Here is a 16,620-nt window from a genome sequence, read left to right as displayed (position 1 = left end):
ACAGAATCTAGCATTTGTTCTTGTTAAACTCCATGTGGAATATGTGCAGAAGCCTTTGTGTGAGTTTGTCACAGCTGACTTTCTGTGCTCAGACTTACCTGACAACTACCAACGCTCAAGCCTCAAAGCAAGGAGCCACCATAGCTGATTGCAGCTTCTGGTCAGGAGTCTGAAGGCTGCAGAAAAGTGATGAAAATCAAGCTAGAGCCGTTCTTGTAAGTTCTTGCAGAGCTGCAAGTGAAGCCAGGTGAAGCAGCTATACTCAGAGAGAGAAAAAGCTTTTGGGACTCAGCATTCAAAGAACTACAAGTTTATTTACAACCAAAGGAGAAAACATGGCAATCACATCCAATTCGGGTGTATTTACAGCATCCAATCAAATAGAAAAGGGATCATGAGAAGAGGGCCTCTTCATCAGGGGCTGTAGCAACAGGACAAGGGGTGATGGGTTTAAATTTAAATGGGAAGTTCAGGTTAGATACAAGGAAAAAGTTCTTTACTGTGAGGGTGGTGAGGCACAGGCACAGGTTGGCCAGAGAAGTGGTGAATGCTCCATCCCTGGCAGTGTTCAAGGCCAGGCTGGATGGGGCTTGGAGCAACCTGGATTCGTGGAAGGTGTCCCTGCCCATGGCAGGGGTTAAGAACTGGATGACTTTAAGGTCCTTTCCAACCCAACCCACTCAATGATTCTATAGGGCAGAGGGTTGGTATTAAGGAGAAAGGAAGTTTCCTGTTGAACTGTAGAGTTGTAGAGAGGCCAAACCCTCTATACTTTAAAAGCTGAGGCTTCAGGGAACACTACTAACAGGCTAAATTCTAACTCACAGAGATGTAGCTCCTGTAAAAAGCTTCCTTCACCCTTCTTCAAGTTCACTGGAGCTGACCCAGCAGAGGTGAGCTTGGGCCCCAGTGCTCAGCAAGGGGAAGAAGGGGCCTTATTAACGTTGCTGAAGGATGAAGGGGCAGCAGGAGACACTGCTGGCCTGCACAGGCAAGGGATGAGGAAGTCAGTCAGCTGAGCTGGAAAGCAGTCTGGTTCAGGGCTGGAAGGTGGGATGGAAAACAAGGAAAAGACCTAATTTCAGTCCAAGGGTGAGGAATGCAAGACAGCCCAGCCTGGATGTGAGCTCCAGCCCTGCACCCCTGGTTCAAACCCCCCAGGGGGCTACCTGCAACCTATTTTTTCTTCAGCGAGCCTTTCAGCTTTTTCTCCAAGGAGTGCTGCTTCTGTGCCTTCTCCTTCTTCCCCAGGTTCTCATAGACCCTTGACTCCTCTTTCTGCCTGGAAACCAGGGAAAAAGAAGGAGAAAAAGTGAGCAACAGTAAGAAACCTGCCAAGGCAGCAGGGAGACTTTTGTCAGAGGCAGGCCAAGCTGTGCCTCTGCTTTAGGTGAGCTCTTACTTGGAGGGTTTCCGTGAAGCTTTGGCATGCATGTTCCTTGCTGCAGGGGGATAGGTAATGTTCCCATACTCAGACTCTTTTGGCTTCCCTTTCTGAGACTACAGGAGAGAAATACCAAACAGAGAAGAGTGTCATCTGGGGAAAGCAGATGGGGAAAGAAGGGTTCTGGCTGTTTAACCATGCTCCATGCTAGGATCTCAGTGGAGGCTGGTGGATTGCTGAAGGCTTCAGGCTCAGTGCACTCTGCCCACTGCTGTCACAGGGGGCTGCAAATGCATCCTTGTAACAGGGGCAACCAATATCACTGGAACACCTGAGAGTGCCACATGTCAGCCAAAGAATATGAAACAGCAGCAGCTACTGGATGCTGCTAGAGGCTACAAAGAGAGATAAAAGATGCCACTTATCAGGTAGCAGGAGAAAATCCTGCAACTGCAGAACCAGCACAGGAAAGACAAAGACGAAAGGACAGGGCAAAGTCTTGTAATCAGATAATGCTTGGTGGAGGTGTTATGTAGAACATAGCTGAAATAACTGCATTAAAACTGTCTAGTAGTTCAGAAGGGGTTGGTATTCGAGCTGCTAATGTTGTGCTCTGAATTTCAAGACAGGAACAGGCACTCAGACCTGGGTGCAGCATCATAGTCTGTGTAGGTCCCAGTGCTAGCCTGGAAACAGAACACTCCATCCCAGACCTCAGCTCACAGGACAGGAAAGCAGAGTCCCCTTTCTCACCTGGATAACTTCCAGCTTTTTCTTGGTTGTCTCTATGAACTGGCAGATAGCCATATAGATGAACTTGTACTGGGCCTCTGTCTGCACCATGCCTGAGCGCTGGGCCCTCACCATCTGGATAGTCTTCTGGATGTCAATGTCACAGTCCAGCCCTAGCAGGAGATATCAGGAAAGCTTATGGACATGTCCACTGGCCCCTCTCCCAGCTCTCCACCAAAAGCAGTCTCAGTGGAGGTCAGTCAAGAAGTTTCCACCTCCCTCCATACTCTTTACTCCTGTATGGGCCTCCTATCCCTCCTTCCTGCTCAGCATTTTTCAAGTCTGGCCCTGGAGAAAGAGCCCAAGCTCAGGAAAAGCTGAAGTAAGTGGGTATGGTGCAGAGATCCAGCAGCTGCCACACAGCAAAGACAGTGCAACCTGCTTAGGGCTGTGGCAGGATCTCTTCCACTGATACCTGATGGTTTTCATCCATTTGCAGCTGGACTTAAGGGCACAGCCCTACTGGGTAGGCCAGCTCACTTCAAGATACTCTGGGGTCCTCTTACCCTTGGTGGAGATTGTTTCCACTATCATATCAATGATGATGATAGTCCCAGTGCGGCCAATCCCAGCACTGCAAGGAGAGGACAAGCAGAAGTCAGAGCAATACAGCTCCTGAAACAAAATGCAGCTGCTTCTGGGGAAGGACACAGCACTTGTAGAAGCTGTTCAGCAATGCCACAGAGTCACAGATTCAACAGGCAGAATTTGGTTTGGGGGCATCAAAGAGGACAAAGTAAGTATCAGAGCTGGCACATTCTTCATTCACAAGTCCTGGGAACAGCTGGTGGAGCAGGAGAGACTTTCTATACCTCACCCTAGAGAAGGGATGGAGAATGCTTCAAACCCTACTAACCTGCAATGCACCAGAATAGGCCCCGCATCAGGGATGCTCTCTTGCTTCTGGTTGATTTGGTCAAGGAAGCTGAGCACTCCTCCTGGATCGCTGGGTACGCCGTGGTCAGGCCAGCTCAGGTACTGGTAGTGCCAGATCTCACGCACAGCCTTACCCTGATAATAACAAGACACCCCACTGGTAAAACTGCAATCCAGTCCTATCCTTGGCCTCTGTCCCAGCAAGAGGTGGGTCTGAAGCCAGAAGGGATCTCTGTCTCCTGTGCGTTTCTTGGCCACTCCACCAGCTCAAAACAGGTGGGAACAGCCACCCAATGATGACTCAGCATCACCACCAGCAGTTCCCAGCCTTAGACAGACAGTGACTGTCAGACCCCCTGGTTCAATGGCAGCCCTCTACCAGGTATACTCACGTTGTCTTTTGGACACACACAGAGGTAACGGAGTTTGTACTCCAATGCATCATGCTCCCCAGTGTTCTCCACGAGGTAGGGACCATATTCCTTCATGCTGCCCACCTCTGGCCAGTAAGGCACACATTTGTTCTGTGTAGGCAGAGAGGGTAGGGTGAGGACGGGCACAAAGCAGGAAAGAGAGAAGATGCAGAGCAATGGCTGAAGGAGAAGAAGGGGCAGCTCTGAGACACCACAAGCCACTGCTTACCCGTCCTTTTTCTACCTCCCGTGTAGTCATCACGATAGTGCGTGTGTTCTCCTGCCACACCATTTGCCAGAAGTCATTGACTGTGGCATCCAGGCAGCCCTGGCTGGCAATGTAGGTCTTGGTGCACTCATCTGGGCCGGCCAGGTGGTTCTGAGTGTGGACAAAGGAAGATCGGAGGGCTGCAGGACCAAGAGGCCTTCCCCCATTCTGGGCATGCAGGCATCTTTCAAGAGTCTCACCTTGATATAGTTGGCATTGATATAGTCAGATCCAGGTATATTTGGGTCCCTTCCTTGGAGAATGACTCTGGAATGATCAACTGGGGATGCAGTGGGAAAACAAGCAGAGCACTGAGATGCTCCGATTCTCAGAGCCACGTGAAGCTTTGTCATTACCCCTCTCATCCATACTACCCTGTGCATGCAGCATGCCTCTTATTTTCACCTCTCCTTCTCTCACCCTGTCCTCTCAGCTCTCTACCCCTATTATGGCCCATTGGAAGCTAATGCAACCCAACGATGCAACCCTCCCTCCTTCCTTCAAAGACATGAAAAGGCTGTGACCTCTCCCATCAGCTCTTACATCCTCAGTGCACACCTTTAAACCTGCTCTGAAGGCTAGAGCAGGCTGAGACAGAGCCAGGGATGACTCAGGCAGCTCTTCACTGCCTGTGTCTGTTTTGGGATTTTTATGGTGGAAAAGCAAGACTCACAGGGCAAGATGTTCTTGTATCGGTTCTTGCTCTTGTTTTCAGGTCTCTGACCCTCGTGGCGGTCAAACAGCTGCTTGGCTTCCTGTTTTTGCAGGCTCTGAGAGTAGAAAGAACAGTCATGGCAAGGTCACAGTGTATGACAAAGGAGGTGGGCACTCACAGGAACAGTGGTGACTCTGGGACACATGGACGGGCTTGTGGGAGAGCAGAGAAGAGAAAAGGAAACCTAGACCTGGAAAGTCCAAGGCTCGAGCCCTTGCTGTCTTGGTAACTTCCAACCATGAAAAGCACATTTCTGCCTCTCTGGGTTTAGCTTAAAGGTGACCCAGAGGAACAGGTTCCAGAGACTTCTTTCAAGAGATGAATTGTCAAGAATTGACAAGACACCAGAGAAGTTTGTGTCCAGGAAGAAATCCAGGATGGAGAATAAAGGTGGTGCACAGGGACTTCCCAAAAGGCCAGAATCATGTCCCCCAGCAGTTTCTTACATCAAACTCCTCCCAGAACCCAGCCTTGGATGCCTCCTCAGATAGACTCTTCTTGTTCAGTTCCTGCACTCTATTCTCAATGTCAGCAGCATTCACCCTCGTAGCATAGTAGGGCTGGGGAAGGGAAAACACAATGGGTTGGCATGAGAGAGAAGCTGCTGGAGAGCAAAGTCTCCTCTGTGTGCTGTGGAGAAAAGGAGGAGGACACAAAGCAGAAACAAACAGCAAGTGGGTCCTTCCAAAGGATCCCTGAGAAACAGAGGAAACAGGATTTACCTGCTTCAGGTACACAAAGGAGCCAGACACCTCTTCAATTCCAGTCTTCTTGAAGTGCTCCACCAGATCTGCCAAGCTGTCAAACGTTTCAGCATCTCCAACTGTGTAGCGTCCGTTCTAAATAGAAGAAGGATGTGTAATAGCCCACTCACAACCCCATATAGAGAAAGCTGATACTGCTCAAGGGTTCAAAGCCATAGGCACTACCCTGTGCCATCCAGAAAAGCATCCTCCCTCCGGCAGGGAGGTCAAATGGCAGAGAACACTAAGTTCACAGCATGGTGAACTGCCTCCTGTTCTCAGTGGATGGAAGCCCGCAGAAGGAGTATTGCTCTCAGCTCCCATTTAAGGTCACTTGTCATTGAAATCTCCCTCCACTATCTGCACCATCCCACATGAAAGAAATAGAACTGGGGCCAGCCAGGTTGGTCACATCCTTCAGACCAAGCGTGAAGGCCTTGCAGATGCTCCTCCTCCAAGAGCTTTGAACTCTTCTGATTAATTCAGACTTAAATTGTGAATCCTCCTCTGTCTTTCACCACAGACTCCTTGTACCGGAGTTCTCAGTCACACTGAGCCCTGAGCACCCAGCCCATAGTCACCCAGACTGGGGTGAGGACACAAAGAACCTGTTTTCAGGATCCAGTCTCAGGAACACTGCTGCTAGTAACCAAGCTGTCAGAGCCCATGCTTTCGAGGACACAACCAGCAGGGATCGGCAGGGATCTTCCATTCCCTTTCTTTTTCCTCTCCCAACTGCTCACCTCACACATGATCTTGATGTGTGTGACTTTGAGCCAGGCTCCTGCAGCACTGGTTGCCCCAGCTGGTGGAGCATCAGAGCCAGGTTTAAGCTGGTCAGTGAGGACAGACAAGACAAAATCCCCAGGTTTGCTGAGGCTCTCCCGCACCAAAAAGGTCCAAGGGGTGGCTTTGGCCTGGAGAAGCGACTCAGCTGCAGAGCCTGACAGATGGCCATGGTACCATCTAGGAGAAACAAGAAGGGGGAGATGCAGGTAAGTGCTCTTGAGTTGATGAATGAAGGACAGCAGTGCTGGGGAAGGGTGAGAGAAAAGGAAGGAAAGGGGAGAGAGAGGGGAAGGAAAGAGATAGGGAAGAAAACCAGGGGAGGAGCAGGATCTTGGGACCCAGGGAGCAGAATGCTGGTACCAGAGGACAGAGTGGGAAAGCACCAACTGTGATCCAGTTGTGTGATACATGCAAGCACAGGTAAGCAACACTTGCTGGCTTGAAGACCAGCTGGGAGAGGGTAGTTTCAGCAGCCCCCAGCACTACTGGCATTCTTGCCTTACTGCTGCAAGGTGCTTTGGAAGCTCAAGCACCAAAGTCAGAAACTCTCCCATAGGATTTGGCAGTATCCAGATGGTTATGTGGAGATCAGATCCATTAAAGAGCCACCCCAGCAGCCCCTCTTTCTGAAACTCAGTCACCTCTTCAATCAAAGGATAATTCCCATTCCCTGGGCACACTACACCGCAGCAATCAGCCTAGCCATGGGATTGGACACCAGGAGCCACCTAAAGCCCATATTCTGCTCCGGGTACTTATCACTGTTGTTGATCCATGTCCTTGGTGCAAACATCCAGTCTGCAGGTCTTTCTCTCAGCACAAGTTGAGGAGCATCCCTCATTGACCAATGGGCTCTCTGCCTTGCTGCAGGAGTGTCCCCGGGTGAAGAGGGATACAAACATGGTGCAAACAGCACCACTGCTGCCAAGCTCCTTCCGCCCCCTACAAAGCTCTCAGGGCAGTGTGTGTGCCAGGTGGGATCCCATTGCACTGTGTGGTGTGGGGGGAAGTGACAGGCACCAGAAGCAGGCTGGGAGGTCAAGTCATCTCTGTGCAGATCCTCTGTTTCCTCACGCCTGTCCCAGGCTTCACAGTCTCCCTGGACCACACCAGAAGGTCTGGGGGGGCACTTCTGAGTTGACAAGTAGAGATGCAGAAGGCCACGGTAACTGCAGGTCTGTCCTGCTTCCACAAATCTTGCTTGGAAGCTGGAGCTAAAGATACAGACTACAGAAAGCCAAGAGCTGCAAGGTGCTCTGGACACTGGGAAACGCTCTGGATCATCCCACTTCTCCATTACCCATTTTCTGGTGGAGCCTCTACTGGGTCTGACACATAGAATCATAGAATGGGTTGGGCTGGAAGGAACCTTCAAGATCATCCAGTTCCAGCATGTCTCAGCCCAAGGGTCACCACAGCTCTGCTGCTCCTGCCCTGGCCCCTTCACTCCCTCCCAGTTCAGTGTCAGGGAGGGGATTGGGGCACTTCTCCTCCAGCAGGGATGGGTCCTGGGCTGGAGATAAAGCTGCTGAGTTTGGCCATTTTCCCTGGTGAGCAGCGTTTCCAAAGCAGGCATCTGATGCATCGGACTGACTTGTAATGCTCCTCCCTGCTCCTGCTCCTTGCACGTACCACAAGCATCAGTGATGCTCCGTGCATCACTGCATGCACTGCCATCTAGGCCAGGCTGATGCTCCCAGAGCTGTGTGAGCAGGTTTGATGCCCACGGAACAGCTAACAGTGGAGGTCTAGAGCAATACTGGTTTCTATGGTGAGCTACAAATTAAGCTATCTGTCCCCAAGAACTGAAACGGAGCCCAGGAGGCTCAAGTCACAGAAGCAGCTGTGGCATTCATTCACCCCAGCATCTGGCCAGAGCAACACATTCCTCTACACAACCTCTAGGAATCATTTTGACAGCAATACGTGGCAGACAGTTACTATGCCTGGGCAAGTAATTCCTGTTTGATCCTCACTTCATGCACTGCAAGGAGCAATGACATTCACTGCATGGCAGCTGTTAACTCTTGAACCTCCTCCCAAAGAAGCATTCAGCCACCATGTGCAGTGCTCAGATGCTCCCCAGGGAATGATTGACCCCTCCTGCCCATCAGAGAGGTCTCCAGGCCTCCCCTCCTCAGGTAGGAAGGGGTTAATGGCTCCCAGTTAAGCCCAACTCTTCAAAGCCACGTGATGGAAAATCACTTGGGGAGAGAGTGAGAGGAGCTTTCGTAAGAGCCTTGCGGGCAGGGAGAAGTTTCCAACCGCAGAGAGGAAGGGAGGAAACTGCAGGGCCACAACCCAACGGCCCTGAGTGGAGAGGACAGCTGGCAGACAGATGCTGGCCCCTCTGCAGACCCATCCACAGAGCAAGCGGGGGCATACACAGGCGCTTTGCCCAGGGAATCTTTGTCCTGTTTCCAGGACCCAGCCACCCCAGAGCACCGTGTGAACTGCTCCCCAGCCTGCATCAAAGAGCCTGAAGACACAGCAGCAAGAGCAAACCCACCTGATTCGATTTAGGAACTTGGTGTCAGAGGGATATGCAAAGTGGAGAGAGGAAAGAGACTAAGCAGGCTAGGAACAGCTGGGGAACATGGTCCTGCTCTCAGCTACGCAAGTCACTCAGGCCTGGAGTAACCAAGGAGGTCTGCGGCAAGGCTGAGGGCTTCCGCATAATATGTAACTCTACAGGCTGCTGCAGACCCATAGCTCACACCATAAACCTTTGCTTTTAGGAACAGTATATAAATAGCAAAGGCAACAGGAAACCAGAAGCAAAAGTAAAGCCCTCTTAGGTCTGTTGTGATGGGTCAAGTTATAGTCAGCTATTGCTGGAGATGCTGCCCCTGTGGAAACATAAGGAGGCTACAAGAAGCAGGAAATACTTTTTGCAGGGTTTGCCCTGGGGATACAGGCAGGGCAGAAAGACAGACCTGAAGCACAGAGGAGGTCTCATCACAGACACATTGGCTGCTTTCCTTTCTCCATACCTCTCCGTAGTAGGGTCAGAACAGTTAAGCGGGTATCGCAAGTCAATGATGGTTCCATCTTTGTCCTGCAGTGAGCCCTGTTGCTGCGTGTAGTACTCCACCAGTTCTGACAAGGTGGCAAACTTCTCCCCTCCATACAGGTCATAGAAATCCCCGGTGTTCTGGATGCGGATGTGAGTTACCTGATCACCAACCCTATGGGATGATGCACAGTGAGGTGGTTGCAAAAGAGGCATAAAATGTTCTGTGTTACCTTCTGCCACAGAGCCAGAGCAAATAGACCCAATGAAAGGAGGCAAAAGAGAAACTCCTGGGGCAACTCCCAGGGTCTAGAAGATCCTGGGAAGCCCAGGTCCTTTGGAAAGAACTCAAAGGAATAAGGACAGAATGAAAACGATGCCACAGGATGTGTGAGGATCGAAGCATCCTGTGTATGTAACCCTGGAAAGACAGCAGCTGTGGTCCAAGTTACTTACCGGACTGAAAGAGAAAAATCCCCCTGATTCTTCCGACTGGGTCTGGCCAGAAAGCTCCCATGGACACCTCGTCCCTTCAGTAAGGCTTCAGCTTCCAGCCCACTCAGGTCACGGTGAAACCACCTACCAGAGGAGGTGGAAACAAGACCAAGTGAATAAAAATGACTAGGCACTATTACAGAGACTTGTACAGCAAAGCATGGCCCCAGTCAGCACCCCTAGAGATACCCATGAGGATGATGGCAGCATCCCTTTCTACCTGACACCTCCCTCACACTATGAAAGGTTTCCACTGAGATACAACTTCCAGGATGATTGATCCCCCCAGTCTGTCCTACTTCCCTGGTTCCCCCTCTTTACACACACACATTTCTCAGTCCCTCTTACCTCACCATCGTGGAGAGCCGATGAAGAAGGGGACAAGCGTCTACAACCAAGGCAACTCAAAAAACACAGAGGAGAACTCTGTTTGTGCTGGTGAGAAACGGGAAGTTGGAGGTCTGCGCTGGAGCACCCAACACCACGCTGGTTCTGCGCCTCTCAGGAGCTGGCCGTGCATCTCTCCTGGTGTCTACCATCAGTCCATTCTGACCCTCTCCATCCACCTGCGTCTCGATCGGTGCCTTGATCTCTGGCCCTCTGCACAGTGCTGTGGGGCACAGGCAGGTGCGAGCCTGCGCGCAGCTTGGCACGCGCGGCTCCAGGGACAGGAAGCGCTCTGAGCCATCACCTCCCCAGCCCCAAGCTGCTTTGCACACACTTCTGCTTCTCCTTTTGTGTCTTTCCTCCCCCCATCCCCTGTTACTCTCTGGTTCCCTGTCTTCTTTCACATCAGGACTGACTCTACAAGTGCATCTTGGGTCCCGGCTGCACGTTCTCTGGTCCCCTTCTTCCCCAGAAGGCCAATGACAGGCATGAGTGCTCCCCACCTCCAAGCCCTTGCCATGGTGCCAAGCTGCCTGAGGTCACTCACATGCCTGCAAGGCTGAAGCAAGCAGTACATGGTGACATACACTGAGCAATGAGGTACCCCACTGCAGGTTACGTCTGCCCAGCTACACAGCTTGGCTCTGCTGGGCTGCCCTCATCTACCTACCTGAAACCTCCATACTCTATTTCACTGATGAACTCTCTGGGCAGTTAAATGTTCAATGTGCCCTGTACAGCCACAGGAGGAAATCTGTGCAAACACAGATGCTGAGGTGCAGGCAAGCATTTTGAGCACAGCTCTGCCTTCTCAAAACAGCCTGTTGGAGGATGTGACTGATGTGAGCAGTGCTAGCTCAAAAGGGATGGGGTGGGAGGTAGCCTTAAAGCTGCCCAGAGAAGAAGGCAGACACCAGAACAAATAGCTACTACCTACAGTGTGCCCATTCAACAGCAAGTTTGCTTAGCCTAGGACCTTCAAGATCCCAGTGTAGCATACTGAAGCCAACCTGGACAGTTGTCAAAACACAAGAAGTTGTCAAGACACAAAGAAGGAAAACTACCCATTTCCAGTTACCTAGCAGCCATTTCCAACCATAGCCCATGACTGCTCTTTTCGATAGCACTGGTTTCAAGGTCTGCAGATCTCAAGAAAGAATGGGAGTTAAGCAGTGGCCAAAGAGGGAAATCCAGCTTGCAAAGGAGCCTGGCTTTTAACTGGGGCCACTGTGGCTACCCTGTGTGGTGGTGTGGGCAGGAGGAACAGCAAGAGATGTGCTCATCTCAACCAGCAGCCTTCCCTGCACCCCACCAGAATGGGAAACTGAACAGGCTGCTAGCAAGGATTGAGACAAAGCTCGTGGCCAAGACAGGAACTAACAACAAAGGGAAGTACAGGGGAGACGAGTGGGAAGCTAAACCTTATTGCTAGAAAGGCAACCCAGTCACCTACAGGAGCTTCCTTTGAAATGCTTCTATTTTCACACACATGATGGATCGGGGTGTGGGGAGCTGCAGGGATCCAGCTGTCCTGACTTAAATCCGATAGTAAAAACAAGGAGAGTTTAAAGGCTTAGAGACCTGTGGCTCTTGGGAACAACCTCTACGCAGAAGTGTAGAAGCTGCACCTAAAAGACTGCAGCTAAGTCAGAGCCACTCTAAGCACTGACACAGGAAAGAAATATTGTTTAGTTAGGAAAGAAATGACAGAAATCCCAGAAGAGAATTCCTGATATCAAAAGATTATGTGGGATCAATATGAAGCCATGGCAGACAAAAACTAAAACCTAGACATCCCTACATCTTATGAACTGGCTGAAGGAAAAAAGTTGTCTGAGGAAAAGAACATCAGTGGGACACAGAGGAAGAGGGAAAGAACAAGGTAGCAAAGAGCCCAGATTAACAGGGTAAGAGATTTCAGCAAAGAGACTGCTCCTATGCTGCTGTTTCAGTACAGCACAGGTGGTAGAACCTCATCTTGTAAAATCTTAATGGAGCCAAGCCACAGCTAGCAAAGGAGCAAAGGAGAAGATAAATGAAATAACCAATTAAAAGATACACACATCTGGACTGCTGTAAAAGAAAGGACACTGAGAAACTGGACAGAATCCAGTATAAGGCCACTAAGGCAGTGAAGAACATGGAACTCAGCAAAGACAGAGGAAGATGGGCTTGTTCAGCTTGGAGAAAAGATGCTTGAGGAGAGATTTAACAGCTGCCTGAGACTACCTAAAAGGGGACTTGTGGGGTTTACAAAGAATAAACCAGATTCTTCTTTGTGGGACACGTTAAAAGGTCAAGAGGCACCAGGCACAGCTTGCAGCAACGGAAATTCTGATTAGATGTGGAGAAAAGCTACACACATGCTCCCCCCCCCAAGGGTGGTTCAGCAATTGCCACAGGTGCCCAGGGAAGCTGAGGAACCTCCACTCTTGAAGATGTTCAGAACTCCCCTGAACAAGGCTCTGAGCAATCCGATACAGCTTTGGGGTTAGCTCTGCTGTGAGCAGGGCATTGGAGTAGATGATCCAGAGGCCAAAGTGGTTATCAAAGGAGGAGGAGAGGAAGAGGTTATGTATAGAGTTTCCTTTCCCTCTCTATTCCCTAAACCTCCATTTGCAGCTACTTGTAGAGTCAACCCTCAAATCCATAACAAATTTAGCATCCTTCGGCAAGGAGTTCCAGGGCCCACCTACAGAAACACTCCCTCCTTTGGCTTGCTTATAACCTGCTCCCTGCCTCATTTTTATTAATGTCTGGTTATTGTAAGAAAGAAAAATCACTGACTGATTCCTGACCCCTATTCACCCCATCCAAACTGCTCATTACACTGACCTGTAACATCCATATCCTTCCTCAGCGTTTTGCTGGGCTGAAAACTCTGACTGTTCTATACCTCTGATCATTCTTGCTGTCCCTTTCTGAGATGTTTCCAAGACTGGTGTGTTGTTTTGGAGATGAGAGTGAAAGATGGCACAGAACTGCAGCGTTCCAAGATGCTGGTGAGTCACAGACAGTGGGGATTTCTGCTAATTCTTCACCACTACCAAGCATTAAGCCAGCAATTACACATGCTTATGTATGACCACAGGCTTACTCCAGAGAGGTTATGATTAGTTCACAGTTCATTGGTTTAGATGTAAATGTTGAATTCTTTTTCTGCATGAACATTGTTTTACATATGCCTATATGGGATTCCGGCTGCTCTTCTAATGCCCACTCGTTCACTATCATAAGGTCCTTCTGCAATTATTCAGTCAGCTCCCACCCTATTATCCTGAATAACTCTCTACCACCAGTCAGTTTTCTCACCTCACCAAGCTCTATTTGGGAATATACTGAATAGCAGAGACTCCCAGTTAAGCCTGTGATTCGACCACTGATGACTTCCCTTTGCTGTAAGAACCGAATGCTTATTCCCACCTTCCAGTTCTTATTTTCTACTAATTCTTCACCCATGAAAATCTTCATCTTCTTTCTTATGCCACAACTCTAGCTTTAGTTAAAGACTTGGATGAAAAAATCTTGTCAACTGATTTTTTGGAGCTCCAAGGAATCTGTCTCAACCAGACCTGCCTTATCCACAAAACTGGAGTTTTACAAAAAAGTTATCTTTCCAAAAGCAGATGCCGACTCTTTCTTTAATATCACACTCACTCACTTCTCCAGTCTACTCTCTACCCTCTTGCCCAGATACCAACTTGGTTGCTCTGTGCTTCCCTGCACCCTAGGGATCTCATTTGGAGACCTTTTTGAGCACCAGCATCACATTTGATACTTCAAATCCTCACCACTGAGATGATTTTAGTCAGGAGGTTTTGCTGTTCTGTACAGAACTGCATCCTAGCTCAGCTGTTGGCGCAGAGGGAAGGCCATCTGGGCTTGGGGATGGGCAGATGAAACACGGGACCCCAGGACCACCGTAGTTTCCCAGACTCTTACCGTAGAGTAGTAAATCCCATTTCTGTACATCATGCCACTACAGTTTCCAGAGCAGAGCAACTGGTTGGAACTGACCTGATGATTTTATGTCCTGCTGTTCTATGAAGGACTTGAGAGACTGTAGTAAATCAAGCAATAACCACCTCCTGCCCTGTCTCTGTATGGGGACACTCAGAGACACTGGCAGAAAACCTGTAGCAAATGGTGCATCACAAATCTGCTTGCTTTTTATCAAAGTGAAAGTGCTGTTTTACTTTGATAAAAAGCAAGAAACCGTAACAGCAGTAAGAATCTAAACCATTCTCAATTCCAGTCCTCCAGCTACTCCGAAGCTCCTATCAGAAGGTGAGTTCTGCCCACTTCCTACTGCCAGTATTTGTGGTTTTCTCCCCAACAAGTCCTGTTTGCTTCCCCTGAGGAGCATTCACAGCACTCACCCACAGGATGCCATCAGGATCTTGACTCACAGATCCCCTCTGCCGGAGGACTGACAGCAGCTGGTGGAGAAAATACCACAGCTCTTAACCAGGGGGTCCTACTAAAGAAAATAAAGCAGTATTGGAATGAGCAAGTCAGTATCTTGAGACAGACTTGGGGGAGAGACCACAGACCCTGACAGAGAAGGATGGAATTGCAGCCTCCCCAAGGGGCTGGATGCTCCTGCGTTGAGTGCCACAGAGCGGCCGGGGGCTGCACCACCTCCTGTGACTCACCTGTGTCCGACCCCGCAGTCCCGAACTCCGCCTGTTCCTGGGCGGACTGAGGAGAAGGCAACTCTAGGTCAGCCAAACCGCAGAGGGCTTAATTCTCACCTTTTGGAAAGCACTTCCTGGGGTGTAGTTAATGAGTAATTAGGGAGGTGGAGGAAGGCCAAGGCGGGAGAGGTAGATGGAGTCGGAAGAGACCGACTGCGCTTCCTGCCTCCTATCCACTGAGCTCACGCCCTTGCTGTCTACATTCCTGCCTGGTTTGTAACTGGAAGGCAGAACCGGAGACAGCTTTCTCACACCTGGCTCGCAGCTACCTGTTCTCTCAGGCCCGGCTTCATCACCCCCAGCCCTGCCATGATGGCCCACATCACCCTCCCCAAAGACCTCAACGCTTCCAAGGGCAACAGGCTCATGAGGCTACAAGCAGAAGCATCTGATGTCCCTCCATTTGGACCAAGTCCGATAAACCAAACACCGCCATGGAGCAAGGCTGCCCTGCTAGTTTTGTCTCTCTTCAGTTCCGTAAGACATGGGATGCGATTTGATGTTGTTTGCATTGCTCTAATCCAGGCTGCAGCCAAACTGGGCACAGTCCTCCCACACCACTCCCCCTGCTGCTTTTTTCATTAGGGCTGGTATGTCTGATAGCACATTCAGCTGTGAAACAATGCAGCCAGTGGGTAGAGGTGGTAGGAATGAGTTACCTGCACCCACCCTGCTGACGACAAGGGACTCAGAGGCAGTTGCAGCACTTGCTGAACAGCACTAGCTTATGTTTTACAGACACATTAGGTAGTGCATTTCAGATAACACATTTGCAAAGCTTGCTCCAGACAGGGCTTAGCACCGCTGAAACAGAAAATAAAGTCACTTTATTTTATATCACATCAAGTCCCAGGGCTTCACACTAAGACTTTGCTTAAATGATTACCTTTCTGCAGAATTAGGTACAACTAGGCCCCTCAAAGCACTAGCACAGGTTTTGTCAGGCATAAGGCAGGCACTTCTGTAACCACTTCTGCACCAGGGAGAGGCATCCGTGCCTCAAACACACCACTAAGTTTGTGTCCATTCATAAAACAAGGGCAACTTCGAGACATGGTTTATTCAGGAGCAGACACACAAGCAGGCACAAACCGCCCCCTTCCTGTCGGGTCAGCGCCTCCCCCGTTCGACTGCTCCAAAGCAGCCGAGCATCGCGGCCCGCCGGGGCTGGAGGAGAGGTCCCCGGGCTCAGGAGGTGGCCACTCCGCCGGTACCGGCGCCGTGCGGCGGCAGCGTCATGGGCGGCAGGCACATGGCTTTGAGCTTGCCCGACATGCCGGCGATCTCCGGGTCCTGCGACTCGTACGACTTGATCAGCCGGGCGAACTTCAGGACCCCTGCGAGAGAAGGGTTGGGAAGGACGGAGGCGGCCGCCCGTCGGCGGGCCCGGCGCTCCGGGGCACTACCCACCTTCGCCGTCGCTGCTGAAGCCGTAGGCTTTGATCACGTCCTGCTGGATCTGGGTAGCCACAGGCAGGAGGAACTGCAGCATCTTGCCCATGTCGTTACAGGCGTTGTCCCGCGCCTCCTCCATGCGCTGCGCGTTCTCGGGCGCACCGAAGGCCTTGATCACCTCGGCCAGCACCGCTGCGGAAAGCAAGCGCACACTCAACCGCCGCGCAGCGCAACAACAGCGCTCCCGGAGCCTCCTGCGGCCATCACCTACCCTTGGCCTGCTCCGCGCTCAGCGGCGCCGCCGGGACCGGCGCGGACGCCGCCATGGGGCGCTGCGGACCGGCGGCCGCTCCACCCTGACACCGCCCATGCGCGGCCCGGCCCCTCTCCGCTCTGTCATTGCACCGGTGGGGGTGGCTTCCCGCGGGCGGGAAACCTGCTGGACAAATACTAAAAGAGCTGAAATCACTGCGGAGCTCCCCGCTCAGCGCCGCAGCCCACTGGCGCCGACCCGCCCCAAGGCGAGGGTGAGGGCCGCCGGGGCCCGCTCCTCAACACGCCGTCCCTCGCACGGCTCCCCCTTCGGTCCCGCCTGGTTGCCCCGCCCCGCATCGGCGACAACGGCGAAAAGCCGGGCCCGGACTCACCGCCTT

At 51.2% G+C, this 16,620-nt stretch overlaps 2 protein-coding genes and 1 non-coding gene across 5 annotated transcripts; all 3 read right to left on the bottom strand.

The window, feature by feature from the left end:
* Positions 1–294: 294 nt before the first annotated feature.
* PTPN6 (protein tyrosine phosphatase non-receptor type 6) lies at positions 295–14,668 on the bottom strand. 3 transcript variants are annotated; one of them, XM_062617971.1, is made up of 16 exons: positions 14,531–14,668; positions 14,255–14,355; positions 9,450–9,572; positions 8,974–9,168; positions 5,935–6,157; positions 5,171–5,287; positions 4,895–5,008; positions 4,407–4,503; positions 3,934–4,013; positions 3,695–3,844; positions 3,445–3,576; positions 3,033–3,187; positions 2,683–2,750; positions 2,138–2,289; positions 1,403–1,500; positions 295–1,282 (listed from the first exon to the last, which is right to left on the bottom strand). In XM_062617971.1, the coding sequence occupies exons 2-16, from the start codon at positions 14,266–14,268 to the stop codon at positions 1,177–1,179; spliced, it is 1,824 nt and encodes a 607-aa protein (XP_062473955.1). In that variant the 5' UTR covers positions 14,269–14,355; positions 14,531–14,668; the 3' UTR covers positions 295–1,176. The 3 variants fall into 3 exon arrangements, with proteins under 3 accessions (XP_062473955.1, XP_062473967.1, XP_062473961.1); XM_062617983.1 differs by lacking the exon at positions 14,531–14,668 and adding an exon at positions 9,837–10,133 and having other exon boundaries at positions 14,255–14,350; XM_062617977.1 differs by lacking the exons at positions 14,255–14,355; positions 14,531–14,668 and adding an exon at positions 9,837–10,518.
* Positions 14,669–15,602: 934 nt separating this feature from the next.
* Positions 15,603–16,329, bottom strand: CUNH12orf57 (chromosome unknown C12orf57 homolog). Its single transcript, XM_062618039.1, has 3 exons — positions 16,239–16,329; positions 15,983–16,159; positions 15,603–15,909 (listed from the first exon to the last, which is right to left on the bottom strand). The coding sequence occupies exons 1-3, from the start codon at positions 16,291–16,293 to the stop codon at positions 15,761–15,763; spliced, it is 381 nt and encodes a 126-aa protein (XP_062474023.1). The 5' UTR covers positions 16,294–16,329; the 3' UTR covers positions 15,603–15,760.
* A 50-nt stretch (positions 16,330–16,379) lies between these two features.
* Positions 16,380–16,438, bottom strand: LOC134163828 (U7 small nuclear RNA). Its single transcript, XR_009964861.1, has one exon. It is a non-coding gene; the product is annotated as a U7 small nuclear RNA (small nuclear RNA).
* Between the last annotated feature and the right edge of the window lie 182 nt (positions 16,439–16,620).

This window comes from Pezoporus occidentalis, unplaced genomic scaffold (genome assembly GCF_034315485.1).
Source record: "Pezoporus occidentalis ecotype Australia unplaced genomic scaffold, CSIRO_AGI_Poc_V1 ctg104, whole genome shotgun sequence".
Lineage (NCBI taxonomy): Eukaryota > Metazoa > Chordata > Aves > Psittaciformes > Psittacidae > Pezoporus > Pezoporus occidentalis.
The sequence above is the reverse complement of the archived record's forward strand: the minus strand, read 5'-3'. Positions and strand labels throughout refer to the sequence as shown.

What these genes read in the sequence shown, in the direction of transcription:
- CUNH12orf57 (XM_062618039.1), bottom strand. Translation starts at nt 16,293, where the DNA reads ATGGCGGCGTCCGCGCCGGTCCCGGCGGCGCCGCTGAGCGCGGAGCAG. An exon ending in GAGCGCGGAGCAGGCCAAGG is followed by an intron (nt 16,160 to 16,238) that starts GTAGGTGATGGC and finishes TGCTTTCCGCAG; the next exon opens with CGGTGCTGGCCGAGGTGATC. An exon ending in CTTCAGCAGCGACGGCGAAG is followed by an intron (nt 15,910 to 15,982) that starts GTGGGTAGTGCC and finishes CTTCTCTCGCAG; the next exon opens with GGGTCCTGAAGTTCGCCCGG.
- PTPN6 (XM_062617971.1), bottom strand. An exon ending in GGTTCTGGGAGGAGTTTGAT is followed by an intron (nt 4,504 to 4,894) that starts GTAAGAAACTGC and finishes TTCTACTCTCAG; the next exon opens with AGCCTGCAAAAACAGGAAGC. An exon ending in GGAAACAATCTCCACCAAGG is followed by an intron (nt 2,290 to 2,682) that starts GTAAGAGGACCC and finishes ATCTCCTGCTAG; the next exon opens with GGCTGGACTGTGACATTGAC.